Here is a 25190-nt window from a genome sequence, read left to right as displayed (position 1 = left end):
TTTTTAAAGAAAATTATTCTGTTCATTCTGGCATTTATTAAATGCAAAAAAAAGTTAAATATTTATTAAAATTGTAAATAACTGTTTTCTTATTGTATAGTTTCAAATAAAATTATTTCTCCAGTCATTATTGCTTATATTACTGTTACCATTAATAATAATAGTAGTTTATTATATAGAAACGCTTTAACTGTTGTGCAAATGTAAGTAGTGTTGTGAGAAATGCACCAAAGCCACTGAGAAAACCTGTAATATTAAGTTTTAAAATAAAATGAATAGCCGAATTTTTGCGATTGTCTACAGAACAAACCTAATTCCTAATTGCCCTAACCTGCATAGTTAACCTAGTTAAGCCTTTAAATGTCAGTTTAAGCTGTATAGAAGTGTCTTGAAAAAATCTAGTAAAATATTATTTACTGTCATCATGGCAAAGATAAAATAAATCAGTTATTAGATATTAGTTATTAAACTATTATGTTTAGAAATGTGTTGAAGAAATCTTCTCTCCGTTTAACAGAAATTTGTGGAAAAATTAACAGTGGCGCTAATAATTCTGACTTCAACTGTATTTGTTTTTTATTTTGCCTTATTTGTCTTTACATTTGTTTATTTGGCTTATTTTACAATGCGTGTTTGATTGTTGTTCGTGAAGCGCTTTGATTTGCATCTATAGGAAAAGTGCTATACAAATCAAATGTATTATTATTATTAACTGTATAGCAAGAGGCAATTTAATCATAACTTAATAAAACAGCTATGATAACATCAATATGTGGCTCTTTTTGGATTAGCTCTAGAAATTAAAAATGGAAAACAGCAAAGACGTTCGGACCATTGTTTTTGTTTACATCCCTCAAAATGGTCTAAATCAAAGATGCCCAAACCAGGGTTAAGTTAGCGCATGGCTTTGATTTGGCCTGCCATCCTATCTAAGGAGAAAGATGGTTGAGAATCTAAGGAGAATGATGGTTATGGTTTAGAGATGGTCAATTCAAATGAAATGTAACCCTTTGTTTGTTTGTTTTATTGTTAAAGGCTAACTCAGATTAAATGGTGTAGATGAATCAGACTTTGTTTAAATGTTGTCACCCGACAATGCAGAGACTTTGGTGAGCAAACCAAGTCAGAGGCAGATTCTGCTTGACTAGTGTGGCCAGCATTGAACTCCGCTGTGTTATAAATGTGATTGCTTTATGTTTTTCATTGCAATATGTTATTATAAAAAAGCTGTAATGCATTCATTTATTTGTTTTAAAGATATGTTTTCGATTTATTTTATATTTTAAAATATGAACATGGGGCGACGTAGTGGCGCAGTAGGTAGTGCTGTCGCCTCACAGCAAGAAGGTCGCTGGTTCAAACCTCGGCTTAGATGGCGTTTCTGTGAGGAGTTTGCATGTTCTCCCTGCGTTTGCGTGGGTTTCCTCCAGATGCTCCAGTTTCCCCCACAGTCCAAAGACATGCGTACAGGTGAATTGGGTCGGCTAAATTGTCCAGTGTGTGTGTGTTTCCCAGAGATGGGTTGCGGCTGGAAGGGCATCCGCTGCGTAAAAACGTGCTGGATAAGTTGGTGGTTCATTCCGCTGTGGCAACCCCGGATTAATAAAGGGACTAAGCCGACAAGAAAATGAATGAATGAATGAATATGATGAACATTTTTTGGAAATTGCACATGGCAACTTTAATGTAATATAGTTTGGTATATTTGCCTTCACCCCACGGCTCTCAATGATATTTGGCTCTTTATACGAAAAAGTTTGGGCACCCCTGGTCTACATATATCTATATATAAATGAATAGTGTGAGTAAAAATGAATATATGCATAAAAAATAATTACAACAACATAGATACAATGGGAATAATGTGCCTTTATTTATTTGAAAAGGTCTAAAAATAATAACAAAAAGAAACCTAAATTGGAAACAGTTTATAAAATTATGGTATAATAATAATAATAATAAATTAAACACAGATTTAATGAAAAAAGATGTGCATTTTATTTGAAAGTTGACAACTTAAATATTTAAGCAGAGCCGTAAAAAATTACTTTCGAAACAAAACGATTTACATACAACAAAGCCATTATTTAACATTTTTTTTTACACACTTGAAAAGATTTTGGCCAAGAGGCGAATGACAAATTAAACCACAGAATTATTCCTCCGGCAACAGGAATGAAAAACTAAACAAAAACAAGCCGATGCATTATACCATAAGAGCAGAATGCAACAAGCCGTTATAAGGCAAAAGTTAGTAGGTCTGCACACAGCAAGCACCACACGGGTATGAGTTAGCATTAGCATCCATCACCATCAAAACTGCAGAATGCTTCCTGCGTCTCCTCGCAGTGTGGTGCCGGTCGCAGTCACTGATAGTCTACGTCAGTCAAAATATTGCAAGTTTCCCTTAGCAATGTTGTTTCTACTGTTATAAAAATGACATCAATGTCTCGAAATGACCTATGCATGCATCAGAGTGCAGCGTGTAACTAAAAAGAGACACTTGCAACATGGTGACGGGTTGTTTACCCACCGCAAATATCAATGATATGTGTTTAACTACTGAGAGTTCTGGAAGTATTTCATTTCCCCGGCACAAATAAACACCATGGCAAAGGCCTTGCATGTTTCACTAGTGTCCATTACTGCAAAAGTGTCACAAACGAATGCAAGTGCGTCTTAAAAAACGACCTCTTGTGCGTGATTGACTGGTCAAGACAGAAGCTCAGCCGAATGCTGGATAGCTGTTAGAAGAAAACACATCGAAATGGTCTTGTCTTCAGAATTGGTGTCTAAAAATCCACCTTTAAATTATCTTGTTCTCTATCTTTTCACACACACACACACACAAACACACAAATAAAAATGAGGAATGCTCTCCGACAACATTTGTGCCCTCAAAGCACTGTATGGAGGCTACGGGCATCAGACAGAAACGTAGGTCATTTAAAAATCAAATCAAATCAAATGAGAACGGACAATAAATACTACAGGACTGAGTGTTCAAAAATGAGGTCTGCATGAAGAACCAAATGACACACACTTTCCTTTCTTGCTTCCGTTTCTCCGCATGAGTTACATGTGTGCTGGTCTTTCGGGTGGAGTTTCTGCTAGTTCTTTTGTCTCGTCTTGGCTAGCATGAGCTGGTGTGTCGTCTGTGTGGAAGCTCTATTTGCTGGGCAGGTTCTGCAGGTACGTGAGGATGTGCTGGATCTTCACTAGTCGCTCTTTTAGTGTGGTCATGGAGAGGACAGAGAGCTGGTATCGTGGATCGACAGGAAGAACAGCCAGCAGCCACCAACAGCACGCTGGACCGTTAGGAGTGGCCTGGAAAACAAAGAAAGAAAGGGTGGTTAGAGATTTAGTTGAGCGATTTTTCATTATTAACAAAAGTTTGTTAAAGGTGACCTATAATCACAATCTGGGTATACCAAGGCATGGTAGAATAATGAGAGATCAGTATGAAAATGGGCATACTATGAGCCTCAGACACCAGTTTCCTCGTTCTCATGTAAATTCCAAGAGTGTAAAACCCCGGTGAACAATGGGCCAATTAAATAACAACACAAAATGTGACGAGACTCATGGACCATGTCCTCCTCATTTGCATGTATGCCTACTTTAGGTCATTCATCCGGACCTGACAAGTAGCTCATATACAGCTCTGAGATGATCAAAAAGCTCTGAAATCATTCATCTGCACGCCACAGGCTGCATTTGATAAGTTAACGGTTTCAAGTGACACAACAGTGATCATTTTCTTCCTTTAGTTATTTTAAGCGTATATTTCACTTATTATGTATGTGGGACTTTTTCTTTTGAAAACGTGAGCCCCAAATTGTTTACTGTGCATTACTACAGCATAAGACAAACTCGCCTCAGGATGCAAAATGCAGGACTTACAGATTCTACATTTATTCAGCTCCACTCTGAAGAGGCATACGGTATGTTTAGTTACATATTTAGTTATTTTATCATGCTAATTGTGAAATTTGATGCATACGTTTCAACAAACACATGTAGACTGCTGAATCTTGTCAAATCCCTCAGCTCAACTGTTAACTGTTAACTATTAATTTCTGGCTGTGTTTTCTTTGACTGTGCTGTTCAAAATACAACACAATACATCTCTATCTCTCTCTTTTGTCAAGTTCAATTGTATTGAACTTTATCCACAGGTTAACGTTATTGTGATTGAGTTTATATTCGTCTGTGTTCAACGTATATCATGTGTGCTTATTAATATTCACAACACGAACCATATATGGTCAATCATGGACCTGATTCTAGGGGTATTTTATGGAGTAATAAATGAGCTTAAAAAACTGTTTCTGGAGATTTCCAGAATCTATAGACCTACTAAGTAGATGGCACCTTTAAAGGTGTCATTTTAAACTGAATAGTCATAATCTGCCATCATTTACTTAACTTTTACTTGTTCAAAACCTATTTCTGGTGAACACAAAAGAAGATATTTTGAAAAATGGGAGTTGCTGGGAGGCATTGACTGCTGTGGTAATTGTAAAGTCAATGGGTGCCAGCAACCAGCATTTTTCAAAATATCTTCATTTGTGTTCAACAGAGGAAAAAACAAATGAGAAAGTATAAATGGTGATGTAATTATTATTCTAATATTTTTTTTATTAAGGGATGTATCGTTTTTCAGCTGTTTAGAAGTTATTTTATATGTTGACTTATCAACTATTGGTTTTACAGTCATTTATATTATATTATATTATATTATATTATATTATATTATATTTTACTGTTATTTATTACATTACGATAGTAGAAATTGTACATTAATAAATTCTCATTTTAAAAGTGTAATTTTAATTAGTTAATAATGTTTACGTGACCAATGAGAGAACTGCTGTTACAGTATTTATTCATCTCTGCTAACTTAGTAAAAATGCTAAATATAATATTACTGTAAAACATATACAATTGTTGGTTGATGTTAGGATTAAAACTAACAGATACAACTTTTTATTTAACTAATGTATAACTATTTTTGGATTTAGGATTACCTGTTTATTTAATGTATCAGGAGTATTTTACACTGTTAGTTCGTGTTAACTAATACAGTTGACTAATGCTAACAAACAGAACCTTACTGTAAGGTGCTACTGGGAGTCAAAATACTTCTATTTAGATTAATTTTAGTTTTTAAATCACTTATATTTTTCATAAATGTTTTTACACACATGATTGTTTTATGCTATAAAAACTACCAAGAATCGTCTAAAAATGACTATTAAATGAACACAAGCTAATTCCTGGTGTCCTCTTTTTACCTCACTATGACTATGCAGATCTTACTTCTTACATCACTGATGTGGTTTTACAGCTCTTTTACAGCTCTTATAACTCATGAGAAAGTTCTGAGCTGCATAAAGCTTTGTTTTAAATCTCAAACCATTAAGAAAAGTGTGATTGCTCATCATATGACCCCTTAAATTTCATGCTCTACTTTGCAAAAAAAAAAACAAACAAGCAAAATAAAAGCTCAGGAAACATCAGTTCAAATCTCATTTGCCCTCTGAAATCACAGTTCTGACAACTGAAATCCAGCATATAGGGAAGTGTTTTGCTTTTGGAGCTTACACAAGCATATCATTCTCTGTTAATATTCAGAGCATGTCATTCCTTCTCTGGACAACGCCCTAATATGTTTACCAGACAGTGTTTGTGAGAGCTGCCAAATTCACTTCCGCTCTCTGTGACACACTTATGATGCAACTGCACTTATGTAAACGCAACCCTGAATCCACTCTGACCCATTTCCTCATGCTCAGGTTATTGTAGGGTAAAGACTTTTTTGGAGAGAGCTGGATTTGTTTTCAATGAGCAGGATATATACCTGGATGTCTGCTTCTCTCTCAGGCATCGGCCCAAAGTGCTGCAGGATCTGGTTGCGGAAACGGTTTTCCAGGTTCTGGAACCATTTACGGGCCTGATCGTACACCTGATCGTGCAACACTTGCAGCTTCTTCAAATCTTCCTCATCGTTTACCTGCAATGCACAAACATCATTTCTCAATGTTATTATTCCTTTAATAACACTGTGCCTGTAATTCAAGATTTATTTACATTTTAGTAAGAGTACTAGAAAATAACATATGGGTTCCATACAAGTTACTTGAAGGAGAGCGCTATAGTAAACAGTGTAAATTAGTGAAACGAATATGAAAATCTTCCAAGAGCAGCAGGAATTGAAAGTTATGTCAGAGTAAAACAAAAACTTCAGCAAAATATATTTAGCTTTTTTCGTACTTGCATGCTTTTAGGACTGAATCACAGATCACATTATTTATTGAATATAAAGGAGAGTAAATGTTGTAATAAAGTGGTTAAAACTTGGTCACATTTAAACAAGGTTCTGTTTCTAAGTCAAACTCAAGACTTTAAGACCTTTTTAAGACTATTATGAATGAAAGTTCAGACTTTTACTGGGCAAACGCTAAGGATTTTTTGTAATGGCCAGTGGTACTTTTTTTACTTGCCCTATTAAAATTAAAACTCACTTATTTCTCAGCTACATAATACAAACAATGTGTCAAAACACAGATATACACATTTACAGTGGTCAACATTTGAAGCGATTGATCACCTTTCATCAAAGTTTACTTAAAACTACTAAACAAAGCCCATTACTGTCTTAGGACAATTATGAAAAGATTCAAATGTTGACTACTTTATATATACAGTGCTCAGCATATATAACTACACCCCTCACAAATCTATCTTTTAAGTTACATTTTTAATAGGAAGCTCTAAAAAATAAGATTTGTGCATATACATTAGTCAGTACTGAATCCAAATCTGGAGCTTATCTAACAAAATAACTTACGATAATGGTCTAAAAACTAGTACAGCTAAATTTATATGTTGGAGAAAAATATTAAATAAACATTTAATAAGAGGAAAAAATTTGAAAGATTTAGTAGGTTGTAATTTTTTGTTATTGCAATATTTAGCTTGAATTTAATTGCATTATCTTTCAATTTCTAAATAGGTTTGGTGACTAAAATATAATTTTATTAAATATACATGTTTAATAAATCTGTTTTGTTTAAATTCACTAAAATGCATTACCTATATTCACTGAGAAATGGACAAAAATATTTATGTTCAAAATGGGCTGTACTCAAATATGCTAAACATCCAGGAGGAGTGTATACCTTTGTATCCTGCAGATACTCAATGTTGGCGATACAGTATCCGTCTCTCATTCCACGCGAGAGGACGTGAAACCGCTTTCCTCCGATTGTGTCCACAACGGAGCGTCCGTCTGGGAGGAAATGCACACTGCGGATCTGAAGCATGCAGCCGTGATCCACAAACCTGAACACGTCATAATGAAATAATCAGTAAACAGACTCGCAAACCCACAAAATAAATAAAAAAAATAACTAAATATACACATAAAAAACGTACCCTTTCTGGGGGTCACTGATGCACATGCCGAACTGACGCGTCCCTGTTTCCATGCAGCGGCGGATCATGAGACGATATCGTGGCTCAAACACATGGAGCGGACAAGGCACAGTCGGGTAGGCCATGGTGCAAACAAAGATGGGCACATTCTTCGTTAAACTAGGGAAAGAACAATAACAGAGAGAAGAGATTGAGGGTGAGTTGTTATTAATGATGTATGTTTCACAAAGGGGAGTGGGTTTGACAAACCACCTGTACAAACACTTCTCTCTAATAAAAACTAAATAACCCCCCGCCCATTACTCATTTAACACTATATTCTCAGAGCACTAAAGGTTGCTTTGTATAATTAGTAATTCTTATGTGTATTGCCTCTTGCTGAATCGCTGAATGCCTTGATATTAACGCCAAAAGATTAAGCCTGATTGTATGTCTGTTGAAAAAACACTAGAGAATGAGACACTGCCTGTTTTTTTCTTTTAATAGTGATAAAATGCATGTGTTCAGTTTGCAAAACTTTGAAAATGTGTTATTTTTAATGCTGTTTAAACTGTTTTTGAGTGATACATTTTAAGAGAATTAGATTACGCGCTCTTTTAAATTCCATACAATGATCATTGCAAATAAAACTTCTCATTAACATTTTAAAAATATATATTTTTTTGTGAATCTTATTTCATTAAGTTCTGTGTTGATTTGGATCTTGGTGTAAATTATTATGCACAACAAATGTACAGTACATTGAGCCTGGAATTAGTGCAGATTCATCTTATGTAACACTTCAAAACAGAAATCATCAAACTATGAATTTGATTAGATCAGATGGTCATGAACAAAGCAGTTGTGCTAACTTACTCTGAGAGCTCTTTAGTTTCTTCTGCATGCAGTTTCACTCTTTCTGAATGCTCTTTGGGAAGATGCTGCTTAATGATGTTGTCCAGCACTTGTGTGACTGTGTACTTTCTAAAGGCAAGATACTGCAAGAACAAAAGTGAAGTGAAGAAGAAGAGAGAGAAAAGGAGAAAGATTATAGAAACATGAGTACAATGCACTTAATGAAAAGCATGTATGAACTGAATAAAAAAATGCTAATTAAAACCTAAATGTTAAATAATACTTATATGATTAGATAAAAAATATAATTTATGAACAATTGTAACTTTTTTGTACTAACATTTATTTGAATTAATAAATTCTTTAAAATTAACTTTAATATTTAAATGTTACATGAAATGAATATCCTATTTTCAGAAAAATATAAAATAATATTAATTAATACAAATGAATTACATATATTTTTATATGTATATTTCTATTTTAGCTCTCTATATTTTTTATAAAATAAAAAAACATTTTAAAATAAAAACAATATTTTTTACCGTTAAACATTTACCATATAAACCTCACTAAAAATAAACAAATTGAGGATAATTCTGCCAGCAATAACTCATAATAATCTCATGATAGTAACTAATTTGCTACTTAAAACATTAATGCAATTATAATTACTTATTAAGATTAATTAGTTGAATGTTGCTTGCAATGCAAATAATGAAGGTTATGCATGGGATACAAACCTCTTTCAGGCTTTCTTTACACAGAGGGCACTGGGGATTATGGTCTAGACAGCGCTCCAGACAGTTTGTGCAGAATGTGTGACCACAAGGTGTCGTGACGGGCTGATAAAATAATCTAGAAAAGAGAAGAGATCATGTTGAGCTTTATTAAACAACAACTAGCACTTTTCATTTCAGTGAGGTAGTAGAACATGCATTTTTACAGAGACATCAGAAAAGCCATTTGACAGTTTTTTAGTTTTCACTACAGGCTCTGGATTTAACTCATTTAAGCTAAAGCTCTATTGGTTCAGCTTTTATTTCATTAAGCAACAAACTAGCAGTAATTAATACATGTAACAGTGAATTGTGCATAATTTTTATTACCAATTTTAATGACAAAACTTATTTTGCTAGTGGACACAATTCTCATTTAAAACTTTTCATTTTTCATTTTCACTTTTAAAAAGTTGTAATGTTATATGCAAAATTATTGAATCAATATAGAAAATAAAAAAAAATCAAGCAAATGCACAACAACTGAAACAAAATAAGTTGAAAGTCATTAAGAACTTTGTTTAAAATCTAATTATAAAATGATATTTTACATATCATGTATTTGACATATATGAATCGATTTTATTTACAATAAATAAGTCTACTTTAAATCTAAAAATAAAATATAAAGATCATAAAATTCCAAAAAATACAAGACAATATTATTGCAGAGTAATATTTTTCTGCAGTTACTTAAAATTACTAACATTCTCTTGAACTTTAGGATTTCAAAAATATATAAATTTTAATATGAAGGAATTTAAAATACAAATTACTTAAAATTATTATTTTAATTATCAATAATTTAATTATATTATAAATAATAAAACCAGCTAAATTATAATTAAATAAAATAGTAACATAATACAAATATCTGCAATAAATGGTCATTAATTTTAAAAAATAAAAATAACTTTAAATGCAAGTTAAATAGTAATGCCATATAACACATTTTTACTTAATTAAATGTAACAAATCCAATGCAGTTAATATGACTTTAAGTGATAACACATTCTCAAGTTTCTTAGAATAAAACTACACATCTTGAATCGTTGCATTATTCATCATACAGTACACACTACATAAAAGCATCAGTTTGCTGAATATATGCCCTTGAAATCACTGAACGTGAAAGTCAGATAGACTTGAGCACCACTCTTTCCTCACCTCATGCAGAGAGAGCATTCAAAATCGTTCGGGTCCAGCAGGTTTTTTGGCAGAGTTTGATGGGACTTGGCTTCCTCCATGACCACAGGAGTAGCAGCACTAGCGGTCACTGAAGGAGAAATGTTGAGGATTTGTTTAATTTTATTCATTTCCGACTCACTTCACAATTGGAAATGCAAAAGATAGCCTTGTATAGTTTGGTTTGCGGTCACTGAAAAACCACCAGTGTGTATTAACACAACATTTGCACACATTTGCACAGTGTTGGCATCGTGCACTAGTCAGGGGGCACAACTTACCTAGCTGTTTTTTACATTTAGTGCTGTGGCTGTGTGCAATGCCGGGCCCTGCTTCAGACACGGAGAGCTTTCTCTTCAACAGTGCGCCTTTATCTGGGTCACCCAGCTGAGGGGCGGAGCTAACTCTCTTAAGCCCCTCCTCCACAACTCCTCCAATCCCATGAATGCGCAGAGAGTGAGCTCTGCTGAGGCCAGAGCGCTCCAGACTTTCAGACCGACCTGCTTTCTGCACATGGAAAAAGAGAGACATTGGAGTATTAGGAGGTGCTCGTGTCACGGTCAACTACAGATTTATTTCTTTAGGTGACATATATGAATAGGGTTTAAAAAAAAAAAAAAAAAAAAAGTGTACAAATAGTTAGGGCTTTACAATATTGGAAACATTTGACATTGCAATGTTTTTTTAGAGCTTTTCTTACTTCAAGTTTTAGTCTTGATAAACAAGCTAAATAATTTGCAAGTGGGGGGAGGGGGGGTAAGGGGGTGAAGAAAGATTATTTTAATTACACAAATGGCAGATTATTTAGCTTTGTTTTCAGGAAAAACTCATTTGATTTTGACTTATTATTTCTGAAAATAAAACAATATTTTTCAATTGTCCAGAAAATGCTCCTTTATTTTTTGGATTTTAAGTTTAGACAAAAAACAAGACAAAAACTCTAAGTAAAATGTAAAAAATAAGTGTTAGAATATCAAACATTTTTGTTTCTGATACATTAATATAAATATGCAAATAAAAAATGTTTGAAATTTCTGATATTTCTAGCACAAAACGTACTAAAAATTTCTAATGAATGGTTTGACAGAGAGAATTTTGGGAATTTCTTTTTATCAATCCATTATTTTGAAAACTTTAAGAGAAAAACTTTAAGTAAAATAAAAAAATGTAATGCAGTGTACGAAGTTTCCGAAAAGGTTGTGGCAAATATACAAATCAAACATTTCTAGCACAAAACGTATTAAAAATTCTTGATTTAATTTTTGTATCATTATTTTTTCTTTCAGTTTTTTGTTTGTGTACTTGATGTTAAGTGTTGGCGTTTATTGTGCTAAGGGTGTCACTCTTGTTATACGTGATGCCACCATCATGTCAGAATGAATTGTCCCAAGGGGATTGATAAACCCTTAAACTAAACTAAACTATAGGTTTTTACAGATGGAATTTGGGGACTTTTTTTTTTGCTGCTGCAGGACAGACTGGTGTACCTCTGCTGTTTTAGGGAGCAGCTGTGCAGATGTTGTCCACATGTCAGACTGGTGCTGGTTTTGCATCTGGATTTGCTGGTTTTGTTCCTGGTTTTCGGACACCAGGGTTTTACTGCGCAAGTGAGAGCAAGTGTTGTGGGTCGTCTCTCTCAAACCAACCTTGACATTATCACTGGCTGGAGCCAACAGGTCATGCAAGATCTTAAGAGGAGAAGAGAAAAAGGAAACAAATGCATTTAGAAAACAATGTGGAGAAAAAAAGAGAATACTATAACTAATTAATCAAATAAATAAAAAAATTAGAAACCATTTATTTGGGTATGTATACGAGTAAACATGTTAATATTTGACAAAATTCCTTGCAAAATTTAAATAAAAATATTACTATTTCGAACATTTTGCTTTAGAAATTAAGGTCAGATTAACAAAATGTTTTAAAGATCATTGTTTATTCCACCAAATATTGCATTCTAATTTTTTCTTAAGTTAAAACATTTGTATTGTGCCATCTTAAGCTTGTCTATAAATATAAACGTTTCTAAAACAAGGCAAAAATTAGGCATGTTTTGCACTCAAAAAAAACCAAACATTTTTACTTTACTTTACAACACTATATAATGCACACAATTTATCCTGTTTCATTCTGTTCAATAGAAAAATATTCAAGAAAATAGACTGCAGGAATTACAAGCAATCCTTGCAAACGTCATTCAGAGATTATGATTTGTCCTTTACAACCATTCGCAGGACTAAAGTAGGCCAAAGAGAAAAAAAAGCACCTAATTACATAAGAGTGTTTTAAGCCCTCTGTAAACACACACTCACACACACACACACGCTCTTAAAGATACAGACTATGCAATGCTCCCAGCACAATCGGTGTGGTTTAACAGAAAGGCACAAGGCTTCACCAGTAATAGTTACGTCGTATAATTGAATCATGGTCCAGCACTGATAGAAAACATCAGTTTGGCCACAGCACATTACACCAGCTTAACCTTCCAGGACACAAATAACTAGAAGTGTTTCTTGAGCACAGAACGGGTCAGTGTCCACTGCGCTGACCTCTGACTTATAAATCAACGCTATCGTGAGACCAAACCTACTGTGCCAACAATTGGCTTGATATAGTTCTGAATAAACTAAATGCAGGGCCACCGTTAGCTGACAAACCTGCATGTTGATGAAAACCACAACAAATCAGCAAAACATGTTATACAACATTAAGATGCTGTGAGAAATTCTGTAACTTCCATAAAAAAAATACTAAATAATAGGGATGTAACGGTATTGTAAATACCGTCATACCGCAATATTAATTTTTTTCGATATTACCGAAGTCGCATGACTCGGTAAAACTATAGGTCTTCTGAGAAAATTTGCTCAGGCGAATGAAGCGAACGGGACTACAATTCCCATCAGCCCATGCTTGACCATCATCCCTTGCGGTCTGTTGTCGCTACAGATCCAGTAATGCGGAAATGGAGTGTGCTGCTAGAAGCGGGGATGAAAAAGAGCTGTAAAACTATAAAGCGGGTGTTGTCGTCGCGCGCGTTCTGAATAGCGGTGTTGTCGCGCGAGTTCTTATCAGCTGTGTTGTCGCGCGCGTACTGAATAGCAGTGTTGTCGCGCGAGTTCTTATCAGCTGTGTTGTCGCGTCATATCTCTCTTGTCCCAGAAACCTCAGTCCCAAATGAGAGGGTTTTTTTCTGTTGCAGGGGACATTGTAAATGCCCAGAGATACCAGCTTTTACCAGATTATATTTATATGATAATTTTCCTTTAAACCCATCTCTACCTAAGTGAGTGAGTGATTAAATGTTGAATGTGATGAGTTTTCAACAATACTAAATTGAAACTTAATTTTTTTACATGGTTTAATATTTTTTTGTTATTAAAATTGAAGTTCCTGTTTCAAAGCTTACAGATAGATGGCTAATTTGTATGTCATTGACACTTTTGGCACTTTTTTGGAGTATTTTCATAAGTTTTGTTTTTTCCTGTAAATGATTCAATAAATACCGTACCGTGACATTCATACCGAGGTATTACCGTACCGTGAAATTCTGATACCGTTACATCCCTACTAAATAACATAATTAAATTATTAGAATTGGGATAAATGGGATGCACTTAAAATTGATGACCGAGTTTAATTTAATATACTTAATATAATATAATATAATATAATATAATATAATATAATATAATATAATATAATATAATATAATATTCAGTATTATTAATTCATGTGTAGTTTGCGTATTTGTTTACATTTTATATTAATTTAATTATTTATTTATTTAATACTCATTGAAAATTTAAAATCATTTACAATAAATTTAATAAAAATAAATAAATGAAATAGAAAGTATATTAATTCAAGTGGGGTTTGCTTATTTATTTGTAATGGTACACTCATTTAAAATAATTTAAATAAAAATATAATATAATATTCAATACTATTAATTCATGTGTAGTTTGTTTATTTAATTTAATTGTATATGCATTTAATGAATTATTATTTTAATATTATTTTTAAATTATTTTAAATAAATAAATAAAATGAAAATTAGTATATTTATTAATGTGGCGTTTGCTTATTTATTCATTCATGCAATTATTTTTGATGGTGAAAAATAAATATAATATAATATAATATAATATAATATAATATAATATAATATAATATAATATAATATAATATAATATAATATAATACTATTAATTCTTGTAGTGCTTGTCTATTTTTTAAATGTAATAAAAACATTTAAAATTACATTAAATAATAATAATAATTACATTAATTCATGTAGAGTTTGCTTATTTTTTATAAATACTATTTGATTTAAATTAAATTTAATTATTTTTATTACAGTGTAATTATTGTATATTAATGCAGGAGGAGATTGCTTATGTATTTATTTTTTAATGAAATAAAATTGATTAAATTAAATATTAAGTATATTAATTCATGTGGGGAATGCTTATTTATTTTTTAAAATGTAATACAAATAACTTAAAATTAAATGAGTATAATAATTCAAGTGGAAATTGCTTATTTAATTTACGTAATGGTTCCCTTATTTAAAAAAAAAATTACTATTCTTTATTAATGTGGTGCTTGTTTTGTTCCTTTTTAAAATGGTGACCTATTTTAATTTATAAAATAAAAATGTATATAATAACACAATTTTAATATAATACTACTACTACTACTACTACTACTACTACTAATAATAATAATAATAACAATAATAAGAATAATAATTATCATATTTCACTTTAGTTCTGACACACAAAAATACAGGCTGCAATACCAAAGCCCAGACTTTAACATCCCTCTATTTACATATAAACAAAGAATTCCATCTCACCAGTTCCACCTCTCGTTTGGCCTGGTGGAAGTTTTCGTCCAATGCCAAACACTGAAGGAAGACTTGCAGGGATTCATCTACATGACCCATTTCTTGGAGAATTTTTGCTTTCTGGAAATAACCCTGCAGGAGAGAGGCAGAGCGGAGAGAGCTTAGCGTCCAGTCACGCAGATGTTTTTGGGTTAATCTGACTGAGAGTCTAGTCAATGGTCTGAAGGCTAATAACAGAGGGAGACGCTGTGAGACGCAACAGCATTAATACACACTTGAATGACCCACATCCCTCAACCTGTCTGTATCTGCTGAGCTTATTTAGAAACATCCTGTATGCCTTACTCATGTGTTAAACTACATTTCCATAACAGGGTTTTCCACAACAACAGAAGAAACGAGAGCTAATTTAACAAACAGTGCTCAGGTGAGGTGGTGCTGAAATTCCCATTTAAAATAAATAATCAGATGGATGTTTCCCAGTCATGGGTTGCAGCTGGAAAGGCATTCGCTGCGTAAAACATATGCTGGATAAGTTAGTGGTTTATTCAGCTGTGGCGAACCCAGATTAATAAAGAGACTAATAAAAAATGAAATGAATCTAAATGAATGAATTCTTTCCAAACAGAGCTATATGGTGAATTTATATTCCTATCGCAATATAAATCGCAGCAAAATAAAATATCGCAATGTCAAGTTTTTCAAATATTACTAGCCTTACTTGGCACTTAATGCCATTATTTTCCTGCATAGGGGTATAGATGTTATAAAAACATTGTAGCAGTATAAATTGCAACTGACACTTATTTTTGTCAAAACATAAACATCAAAAGCAAATGATTGTTAAAATAAAACAAATTAAATAAAAATGTTGAACATAAACATATAAATAAAGCCTCGAATGCAAAGCTGGGTCTTAAATATACTAAAAAAAGTTCCTAAACAAATGATCCCCCTTTAAACACTTTGAAGAATTTCCTGGTCTTTAGAATAAATGTATTTATTTATTTATGTTTTCTATTTTTATTTCTATTATTTGTTTTTTGTACTCTTTGAATGTTACCAAGCCCTTCATGTCAAATGATAACATATTGATTAAAGAATATAACATAATGTATTCCCTCACTGTTAACTTTGATATATCTGGAAGCTTTTGTGTATCAAGAGGAAATGACCTTTTTGTATTAAGATGCACCTCTTTTGTATATTCCTTCTTTTAGATCTTGCCAAGCCTCTCATGTTAAATGATAGCATATGGACTGAACAAATATGGTAAACTCTGTTTTCTCACTGTTAACTCAGAAAGTCTGGAAAGATGTTTATTTTATTTTTATGTTGTTAGTTTTTTTTTCAATGCCATGGTATGGAAGAGGTAATGTACTACTTTAAATATTTATTTATTTATTAAGTTTTTGGATTTACAATTTAAAGTAAAAAGTTACATCTGTGTAAAAAAAATTAAATAAACTTATACAAGAACATAATGTTTGCATTTTTAATTATGTTTCAATAAAATAAAATCAGAGGTTAAAATGGTAACAAAGCAACACACTAGTCCAAAAAAAACAAAAACTAAAAAATGTTTTGGTGTGTAGATCTAAATGATTATTAAAAAGCGAAAAAAAAAAAGAGATTAAATTTTATTCACTTTAAAAAACACACACAAAAGCATTTTGCACATGCATTTTTAGTGGATCTTTCATAAATAAATGAAATAAACCCTTTTTGGTGGTGACCTAATGAGTGCAAACCTTTTTTTTTTCTTAAAAAAAAAACAAATGAAAATTAAATTAAATTTATGTTTCCACTTAAAACACATGAGGCTCACACATTAAGATTTACCTTTTATCCTGTCACATTATGATTAAACACTGACACTCAAACTTGACTATTCCACCTGTTTTTAAAGCAACAATCCAGCTAGTGTAACATTAACAAAAGCACACTGATGTTGCGTGAATAAGCCATCTGTGGTGGCTTGTGTTGGGAAAATTCAGACATACCTCTGGGAATGGGGAAACTGTCAGGCATGACTCCCAGATTTCCAAAGCCTGACGGTGATGCTTCAGTCCTCTGTGAGCCTCAGCATGGCAGATCTGCACCCACATATTACTGGAGCCTGGGAGAAACAGAGAGATAAAAAGAAACTGAGAAACCATGTAAAAACTCCAGCTTTAACTACTTTTAATTTAAAACAAGATACCGCAGGCAGAAATGCTGCTTTTCATGCACCAGTCAATAAAGAGATTTGGAGCTTTTTGCAATTTTTTTAGGCTATTTTGGTGTTTTAAATGTAAACAAAACAAGCGAAATAAACTCTTTAAAAGTGTTTGTCAACAGATTTCAGTTACAATACATATTTAAAAGGTATTTTTTTGCAAAAATTCCTCATGAAGGTTTTTTTTTTTTTTTTTTTTTACATAGGAATTGGACTGCACAATATTGGATAAATATAAAATTGCGCTATTTAGCTTTTCTGCAATATATATATTGCGATATAAGTATAATTTCACCAGGCAGCTGAAATAGCTCCATTTGGAAAGAATTCACTAATTTAGACTGATTTGGAATTAATCAAGGTGTGAATCACACATAAAATACAATAAAGAATAAAATTGCATTGATAAATACGAACAAGCAAAGAAAAACAATTATATTGAATGTGCTTTATGAATATTTTTTCTGAGGAGTTAAACAATATTTAGGTACAGAAAATGAATCATATGTAAAAAACACACCGTATAATCTACACTGTATTCAATTCAATTCATGTTTATTTGTATAGCGCTTTTCACAATATAGTGTCAAAGCAGCTTAACATAGTTTTAGTAAAGTCCAGATTTAATTTTATTTTAGATTTAACATTGTACATAGTTAAATAAAATAAATCTTTACTAAATTTAGAAATGGGGATGCAAAGTCACAGGTGTTAAAAACACACGCAAATAATAAACTTTTATTATGGTTAAACTCCACAAACCTCGTGTTTTGCGAACTTATGGCCAATTATCATTATGCTCAAATACAATCCCAACATATAAACTCTCAACATTGCATATGTAATGTAACTATTGAGAGATGGTGAGATAGCCAGACAGACAGACAGGATGGGTGAGTGTATAAATGTATAAAAGACTCCTCAAATCCCTTCTTTAAAAACTTTTTTCTCTAATATGTCAAAAAAATAATAATAAAAGGAATTTTCAGTCTGACTTCAATCAATGCTCAGATGCTTGTGATAGAAAAGTATGAAAATAAGCACATATTTAACAAAACAATGCCTTATTTGATTAAAATGTAACTTTTTATACAGCTGCAATGCAAAATGAGTTTGAAAATCTTAATGTAATCGAAAATAAAAAAAATAGTAATAACTCTTAGCTGTTGCCTTTTTTTACCCTATCCAGCTGCACTATCTTGCCTCTACAGTCTGACAGGCGCTGTGTCATTAATTTTCATACTCGTGATCCCCGAGATTTTATGATGTGTAAGATGAGAAGATCAACGAGAGACATTTGTGAACCGACATGCCACAAGGGAACATGAACTGAGTGACACTGCAGGGCTGCCTTGTTTTTTTCCTCCAGCAGGGTAAATGAGGACACAGCAGTGAAGATGAGACTGCCGCACCATGATTATACTGTACCTCTGATTTGCTCAATGATGTTACTTATCTGGAACACACACTTTTATCAAAACATGTGCCCAGAACACAGTGTGATTACTAAATAAAAAAGTCCTTCCAATTTTAACTACACAAGATGACCTTATATATATGTTATGCAACTCAATGTTTTCTTGCCTGCCACTTGATTTTTATGAATCAACAATGCATTTAAATAATAATAATAAGAATATTTTGATGTGAGAAAAGTTATATAAACTCATATAAAAAGGACAAAGATTATCTCTTTTAAATCAGGAATCACCAGCTGATGTAATGTAATACTGTTTATAACCCGAATAGAGGAATTTGTCGACATCCAGACATTTGGAATAGAAATTCAAGGTTCTCCATAACATAACATACTGAACTTAATGTGTCATGGTTATATATGGGTATTCAGGATCTAAATAGGACAAAATAAATGAATGAAAATGAATATAAATTATATATATTACACACACACACATATATACACACACAGACACACGCACGCACACATACGTGTGTGTGTGTGTGTGTGTGTAAATATATATATATATATATATATATATATATATATATATATATATATATATATACACACACACACACATATATATATATATATATATATATATATATATATATATATATATATATATATATATATATATATATATATATAGTCTGCAGTCTTTTCAGTCCAGCTGCTTTTGAATTTTGGTATACAACTTGCACTTCTATTACGCCTTTTGATAAACTTAGTTGTTAGCATAAACACCCAAAAATACACTCATAAAAGGTAAAAACTGATAAAAAACGTTAAATACAAAGTAACAATTCATGCCTGTTTTGACATTGCAACCTTTTTCAGCTGTTGTTTACCAAAAGCGTTTTAGGATTTAGGTTACTATTCAACCAACAGGACATGACAGCCCTCACGCATCGGTCTCGTGAATAAACAATAGAACATTATGGCTATAACGCACTGTTCTACTTGTTATTATAAAACTCACTTTGATTCAGATTACAAAACACTCTCTGTGTCACGACCTGCCTTACACAACGCGCGGCGAGTGCGCATGCGCCATGCGAACACGTTTTGTAATGCAGCCACTCTCCTGTTACATGACCGCGGGGGGCGGGGCTAATATGTAAGTTACAGCTGGCCATCCAAATGTTGGTCAGTGGAACTCCTTAAACCTCCTATTAATAATATAAAAACTTGACCCAATTACCCTTCCGACAGTGCATATATTTTACAATAATAATAACAACAACAATAAAACAGGAGGATGCGAACTTACCATAGTCTAATAACCGACTCGTTAGTGCAATCGCCTTGTCGTACTGTTTACTCTTCAACAGGCTTTCAGCTTCCCCTAAATATTTAGTTCTTTTGACGTCTTCTGGAAACCACTTGTCTAAAAGTCCACACAATATCACATTCAGCCGGGGTTCACCTGGCCTCCTCCTAATGTCCTCGTTGCACACTTTGCATTGAGAAAAAGTGCTATGCTGTAAACATCTCCTACAATACGTGTGTCCACAGGTCACCGTCACGGGCTCGGCTATGAAACAGTGGCAACCAGGGCAGTCTAATTCACAGTCCTGTGTCCAGTTCGGCTCACTTCTCGCTGGCGACTCCTCTGATTTCTTCTTGAAGTTGCGCAGGACGCATCCGACCAAACTGCTCAGCTGCTCCGGCCTGACAGGACCGTATCTGAGAGCCATGGCGAACATATCGACAGCCTCTTTGAGACGGTTTTCCGACGCTAAAGCTTCAGCTTTGAGCAAAACAAGTTGACGGTGATCGACATGCTCGTCCACGTCCCAGTCGCCTTCAGTTTCGGATGGTATAAAAAACCGTCCTCTCTCCTCCAAAGCGTAGTCTTGGTCTAGTCTCCGCAACGACATGTTTGCGAGCGACGCCCACTGAACTGGCAAAATATAATAAATGATAAAAATGTCAAAGCATTCTTACGGTTAACAGTGTAGAAGAACGTAGTGACTCGCGCTCCTAAACATACTGGCGTTTTGTCCGCGAGTTACGTAAAAATACACTCACGTGACCGTGAGCGAGCGCGTCCATTGGCAGCCGAGGCGCATTACAAAACATGAAGCTCGGAGTTTTGTAACGAGCAATTCGGGACTATAGCGAGAAAAAGGGCTGATTTGAAAGAATGCATGCATATAAATCCAGAGAAGTCAGCGTGTCATCAGACTATCATGTGTTATTCACTTTTATGCTGGGCGTTTTGGTGGAAAAAACATTTTAACTGACCGGACATCGTGTGTGATATAACATCAGGATTTGTTTTGCGTGTTTCACTGATGTGTATTTGTTTTGAGAAAAGAGATCAATGATTTCCTGTGTTAACTAAATGTGTTTGTGTGAATTGTCTAGGGGCCTGGCATATAGGTTGAATGTCTGGGTCTGTTACTCAACAGTGTTAAGTCTGTCGGAATGTCGGTAGTCATGTAATATATAGGTCAACACACACATACGTAATTCCATATTGCACAAGAGATAAGTCTGATAACATTTTCCCATTGCAAAGCATCAGTGGCCGATAGATATGCGTAATTCAGGGTTGGGAAATCATTTTTATGCGATCACCACTTTATTAAGTTAAGCACAATGTGTGATGCTTGCAGTGTCATATGACCTTGAAGAATCAGTCTAGTATGCTGATTTGCTGTGATTTCAGGATTGAATTATTTGAAATAAAATCTTTTGTAACATTATGAATGTATTTTTTCTTTCTTTTGAAAAAATGTTATATCAGTGTTGACTAAAAGAGCTGGAGTTTTTTTAAATAATATATTATTACTTCAACAAAAATATGAAGCAGCCACTTATCAAAAAGTGTATATAGATCAGTGGTAGCATATGAGGTGCCGTATAGGATTTAAATCAAACAATTGCTTATCAACACATACATAAAACACGTGTATATACACCTATAAATTACTTGCATATACACCTATACTACTGGATGTTCAAAACAACATGGATGAAACTTTTTGTATATACATATAAACTTGACGCATGAATACACCCACATACACACGCACATACATATAAACTCGATCCTCACATAAACACCCACATTAACACACGCACATACATATAAACTTGCTGCATGCAAACACACCTATACACACTCGCATACACATATAAACTTGATCTATGCATATACAACCATAAACTCTCACATAAGAATATAAACTTGATGTGTGCATAAACACCCAAATGACACTTGTGCAAACATAAAAAATAAAATTCACAAACATATATACAGTTAGTTGTGTATATACATATATGCAAGTGATTTCATATGTGTGTATGCATGAATTTTCACAGTAAAAGGAAGTTATTTCACTTTAAAAGGAAGTCGTTTCATTTCAACGTAAAAGTCCTTTGAGTGTAATGAACAAGATTATTATTTGTCATGAATCAGGTTATTGCAAACCTTAAGAAACAGAAATAATGTGATTAATAGAGGAATTACATCTGCTGAATTATGAAAATAGATTATGCTAATTATAAATAATAAATAAATAAAAAGGTAATGCAAAGGAATGCTCCTGCAAAATTAAAGGTTTATTATGCAATTAAATGATTGGAAATGTTATTATGGTTTAATAAATATAAAGTTGCTTAAGTAATCATTTTGAATAAAATATGTTTGTCTAATATTAGTTTTTTATGTTTGTTTTATTATTGGTGTCACTATTCGTCAAGGGTTATGATACACACTTATGTCCAGTAGGGGGCAGGAATGCACTTAAGTGGGTTTTCCTGTCACCAATAAACAGGCTAATGCACCAAAATGCTGGATGCCAGCTGCTGTAAAAATATAAGTAGTAGTTATTAAACACAAAAGGAGTTTCCAGATAATATATATAGCTTTTCCATGGGGGTTAACTTGACCAACATGATGAGCAGAGACTTTTAATCAGCGTTTTTTTTTTTTTTTTTTTTTTTGTCTATGCTGAATAATTAACAATCAAAATGATACCAAAATCTTGCAATTTTGACACCCACATTGTAAAAACATATAAAAAGCATAATAATTATAAAAATGTAAAAAACAAAACAAGAAGACTATAGGCTACATTAACATTTGCAATAGAAAAGAGGAGTTTAGTTTGAGTATATATTTATATTTATAGTTCTGGTTGCTTTTCAAACGTCCTTTAAGGGTTCTATCTGTCCATTTATATTTGTGTATGTAATTACCTAATTAAATGAAAAGGTTTTAAATAAAAATATTTCTTATTTTGAATAGTCTATTTATATATATACTAATATTTTATATAACATATGTTCATAATTTAACATATTTAATCCCTCTATTAATCACATTATTTCTATTTTATAAGCTTTGCAATAACCAGATTCGTGATAAATGTTTGTGAATTTTTTTATTTTATTTTATTTTGTGTGTTTGCGCGAGATGTTGTAGGTGTGTTTGCATGCAGTGAGTTTGTGTATGTGCGCGTGTTGTTGAGGGTGTATATGCATAGACCGAGTTTATATGTATATGCGAGTATGTATAGGTGTGTTTGCATGCTGCGAGTTTATATGTATGTGCATGTAAATGTGGGTATTTATGCGAGAATCGAGTTTATATGTATATGCGAGTGTGTATAGGTGTGTTTGCATGCAGCAAGTTTATATGTATGTGCGTGTGTTATTGTGGGTGTTTATGTGAGGATCGAGTTTATATATATGTGCGTGTGTATGTGGGTGTATTCATGCGTCAAGTTTATATGTATATACACAAGTTTCATCCATGTTGTTTTGAACATCCAGTAGTATAGGTGTATATGCAAGTAATTAATAGGTGTATATACACGTGTTTAATGTATGTGTTGATAAGCAAAGATTGATTTAAATCCTATACGGCACATCATAATAAAGCATCAGAGTACATGGGGTAATAATGGTTGAGCAGTAATTTACCATTTATTATCACAGTAACTATCTGTAATGGGTACATAAAATAAATTACTGTAATTTATTCTTTGCACTACAAAATTTCATACAAATCCTGCTCCTTTTACTGTAAAATACTGTTTCATTTTATTACAGCAAAACACTGGCTATTTTACAGTTATTTACTGCATAATCTACAATAAGGGTTAACAGTGTATGTTAAAGCCTATAATCACTATAGCCTGACAGATGAACAAATAAAATTAAAACGTTATGAATAAATAGTATATCTCGTAAGATTCTGCATGATCCAATATAGTTTTATTTAATACATTTTTTTACGTTTTCATTACATTTCGGGCATGAAATCCACGCTAAATCCACCCTTCTGATGGGATCAGTTTAATCCAGGTTTTTTGGATCAAAGTGATCCAGATCCTACAAAAAAGGTCTGAAAAACCCAAACTATCCAAATCAAAACCAAGATTGGATTACGTGATCTAATCTGATTATGTAATCCGTTTTTTCTTTTGAAAAACCCATTTTCAAGATTTGATCCAATCCCTTATCCAAAATCATAGTGGATTACTTTTGAAAAACCGGGCCCAGGAGATTGTGAAATCCGGGTTTGCTGCTCGGATTTGCTTTCACATGACATTGCCATTTTCACAATTTTTTTTAAATTTATTTATGTTTTTTGTATTTGCACAGAAAATAAAAAAATTAAAACAAAATTTTAAAATTAGCAATTTAAAGCCCACATATTGTCATTGTTTAAGTATTTATGGCCAAAAACTCTAAACATGATATAAACATATCTAGATGTATTATGTTTGAATTGACCTATGCACAGTTATTCAACTTGCGAAGGGAAAAAAAACAAACGTTTTTGTGTGTGTTTGAAAAACATCTAACTGCTTATAAGGTGGCATGGAGGCTCAGTGGTTGGCACTGTTGCTGCACAGCAAGGTGGTCGCTGGCTTCCTAGCGGGACCAAGCTGGGTCACTTGGCGTTTCTTTGTGGAGTTTGCATGTTCTCTCTATGTTCATGTGGGTTTCCTCCGGGTGCTCCAGTTTCCCCCACAGTACAGGTAGGGGAAGGACATCTGCTGTGTAAAACATATACTGGATAAGTTAGCAGATCTTTCCGCTGTGGCAACCCCTGATTAATAAAGGGACTAAGCCGAAGGAAAATGAATGAATGAATAATTATCTATAAATCAAGTCATCAAGTAGCCATATAGATTTGCACTGCCTACCCAAATTTAGCCTTCTTTTGGCCAGACGTTTAGAGTCTATTAGACAGCATTTAAATGTCTCATTGCTTGGTGAGATGTCTGAAGAACAAATACATGTGGCAGGGAAGTGTCTGTTATTTTAAATATTCATTTTCAGAGTGGAAATATGATGTCATTTTACAGCTTAAAATGATGTTTATCATCAGCTGTTTTGTGTTGGTGACTTTTTTGACACGTTTATTGTGTCAATATGCAGCCTCTAGTCATC

The 25190-nt window shown here is 33.0% G+C and overlaps 1 protein-coding gene across 2 annotated transcripts; it reads right to left on the bottom strand.

The window, feature by feature from the left end:
- Positions 1-1849: 1849 nt before the first annotated feature.
- lonrf1 (LON peptidase N-terminal domain and ring finger 1) lies at positions 1850-20770 on the bottom strand. 2 transcript variants are annotated; one of them, NM_001277234.1, is made up of 12 exons: positions 20047-20730; positions 17097-17212; positions 15103-15225; positions 11726-11926; positions 10520-10745; positions 10221-10329; positions 9018-9132; positions 8296-8417; positions 7441-7599; positions 7185-7347; positions 5864-6016; positions 1850-3327 (listed from the first exon to the last, which is right to left on the bottom strand). In NM_001277234.1, the coding sequence occupies exons 1-12, from the start codon at positions 20654-20656 to the stop codon at positions 3169-3171; spliced, it is 2256 nt and encodes a 751-aa protein (NP_001264163.1). In that variant the 5' UTR covers positions 20657-20730; the 3' UTR covers positions 1850-3168. The 2 variants fall into 2 exon arrangements, 1 of the variants encoding a protein (NP_001264163.1); XR_012383542.1 differs by having other exon boundaries at positions 1975-3327; positions 5864-6507; positions 6569-7347; positions 20047-20770.
- Between the last annotated feature and the right edge of the window lie 4420 nt (positions 20771-25190).

Source organism: Danio rerio, chromosome 8, assembly GCF_049306965.1.
Source record: "Danio rerio strain Tuebingen ecotype United States chromosome 8, GRCz12tu, whole genome shotgun sequence".
Classification (NCBI taxonomy): domain Eukaryota; kingdom Metazoa; phylum Chordata; class Actinopteri; order Cypriniformes; family Danionidae; genus Danio; species Danio rerio.
This window is presented reverse-complemented; position numbering and strand designations above follow the sequence as displayed.

What these genes read in the sequence shown, in the direction of transcription:
- lonrf1 (NM_001277234.1), bottom strand. Translation starts at nt 20,656, where the DNA reads ATGTCGTTGCGGAGACTAGACCAAGACTACGCTTTGGAGGAGAGAGGA. An exon ending in CCAAACGAGAGGTGGAACTG is followed by an intron (nt 11,927 to 15,102) that starts GTGAGATGGAAT and finishes TCTCCTCTTAAG; the next exon opens with ATCTTGCATGACCTGTTGGC. An exon ending in GAATGCTCTCTCTGCATGAG is followed by an intron (nt 9,133 to 10,220) that starts GTGAGGAAAGAG and finishes TCTCTTTTCTAG; the next exon opens with ATTATTTTATCAGCCCGTCA.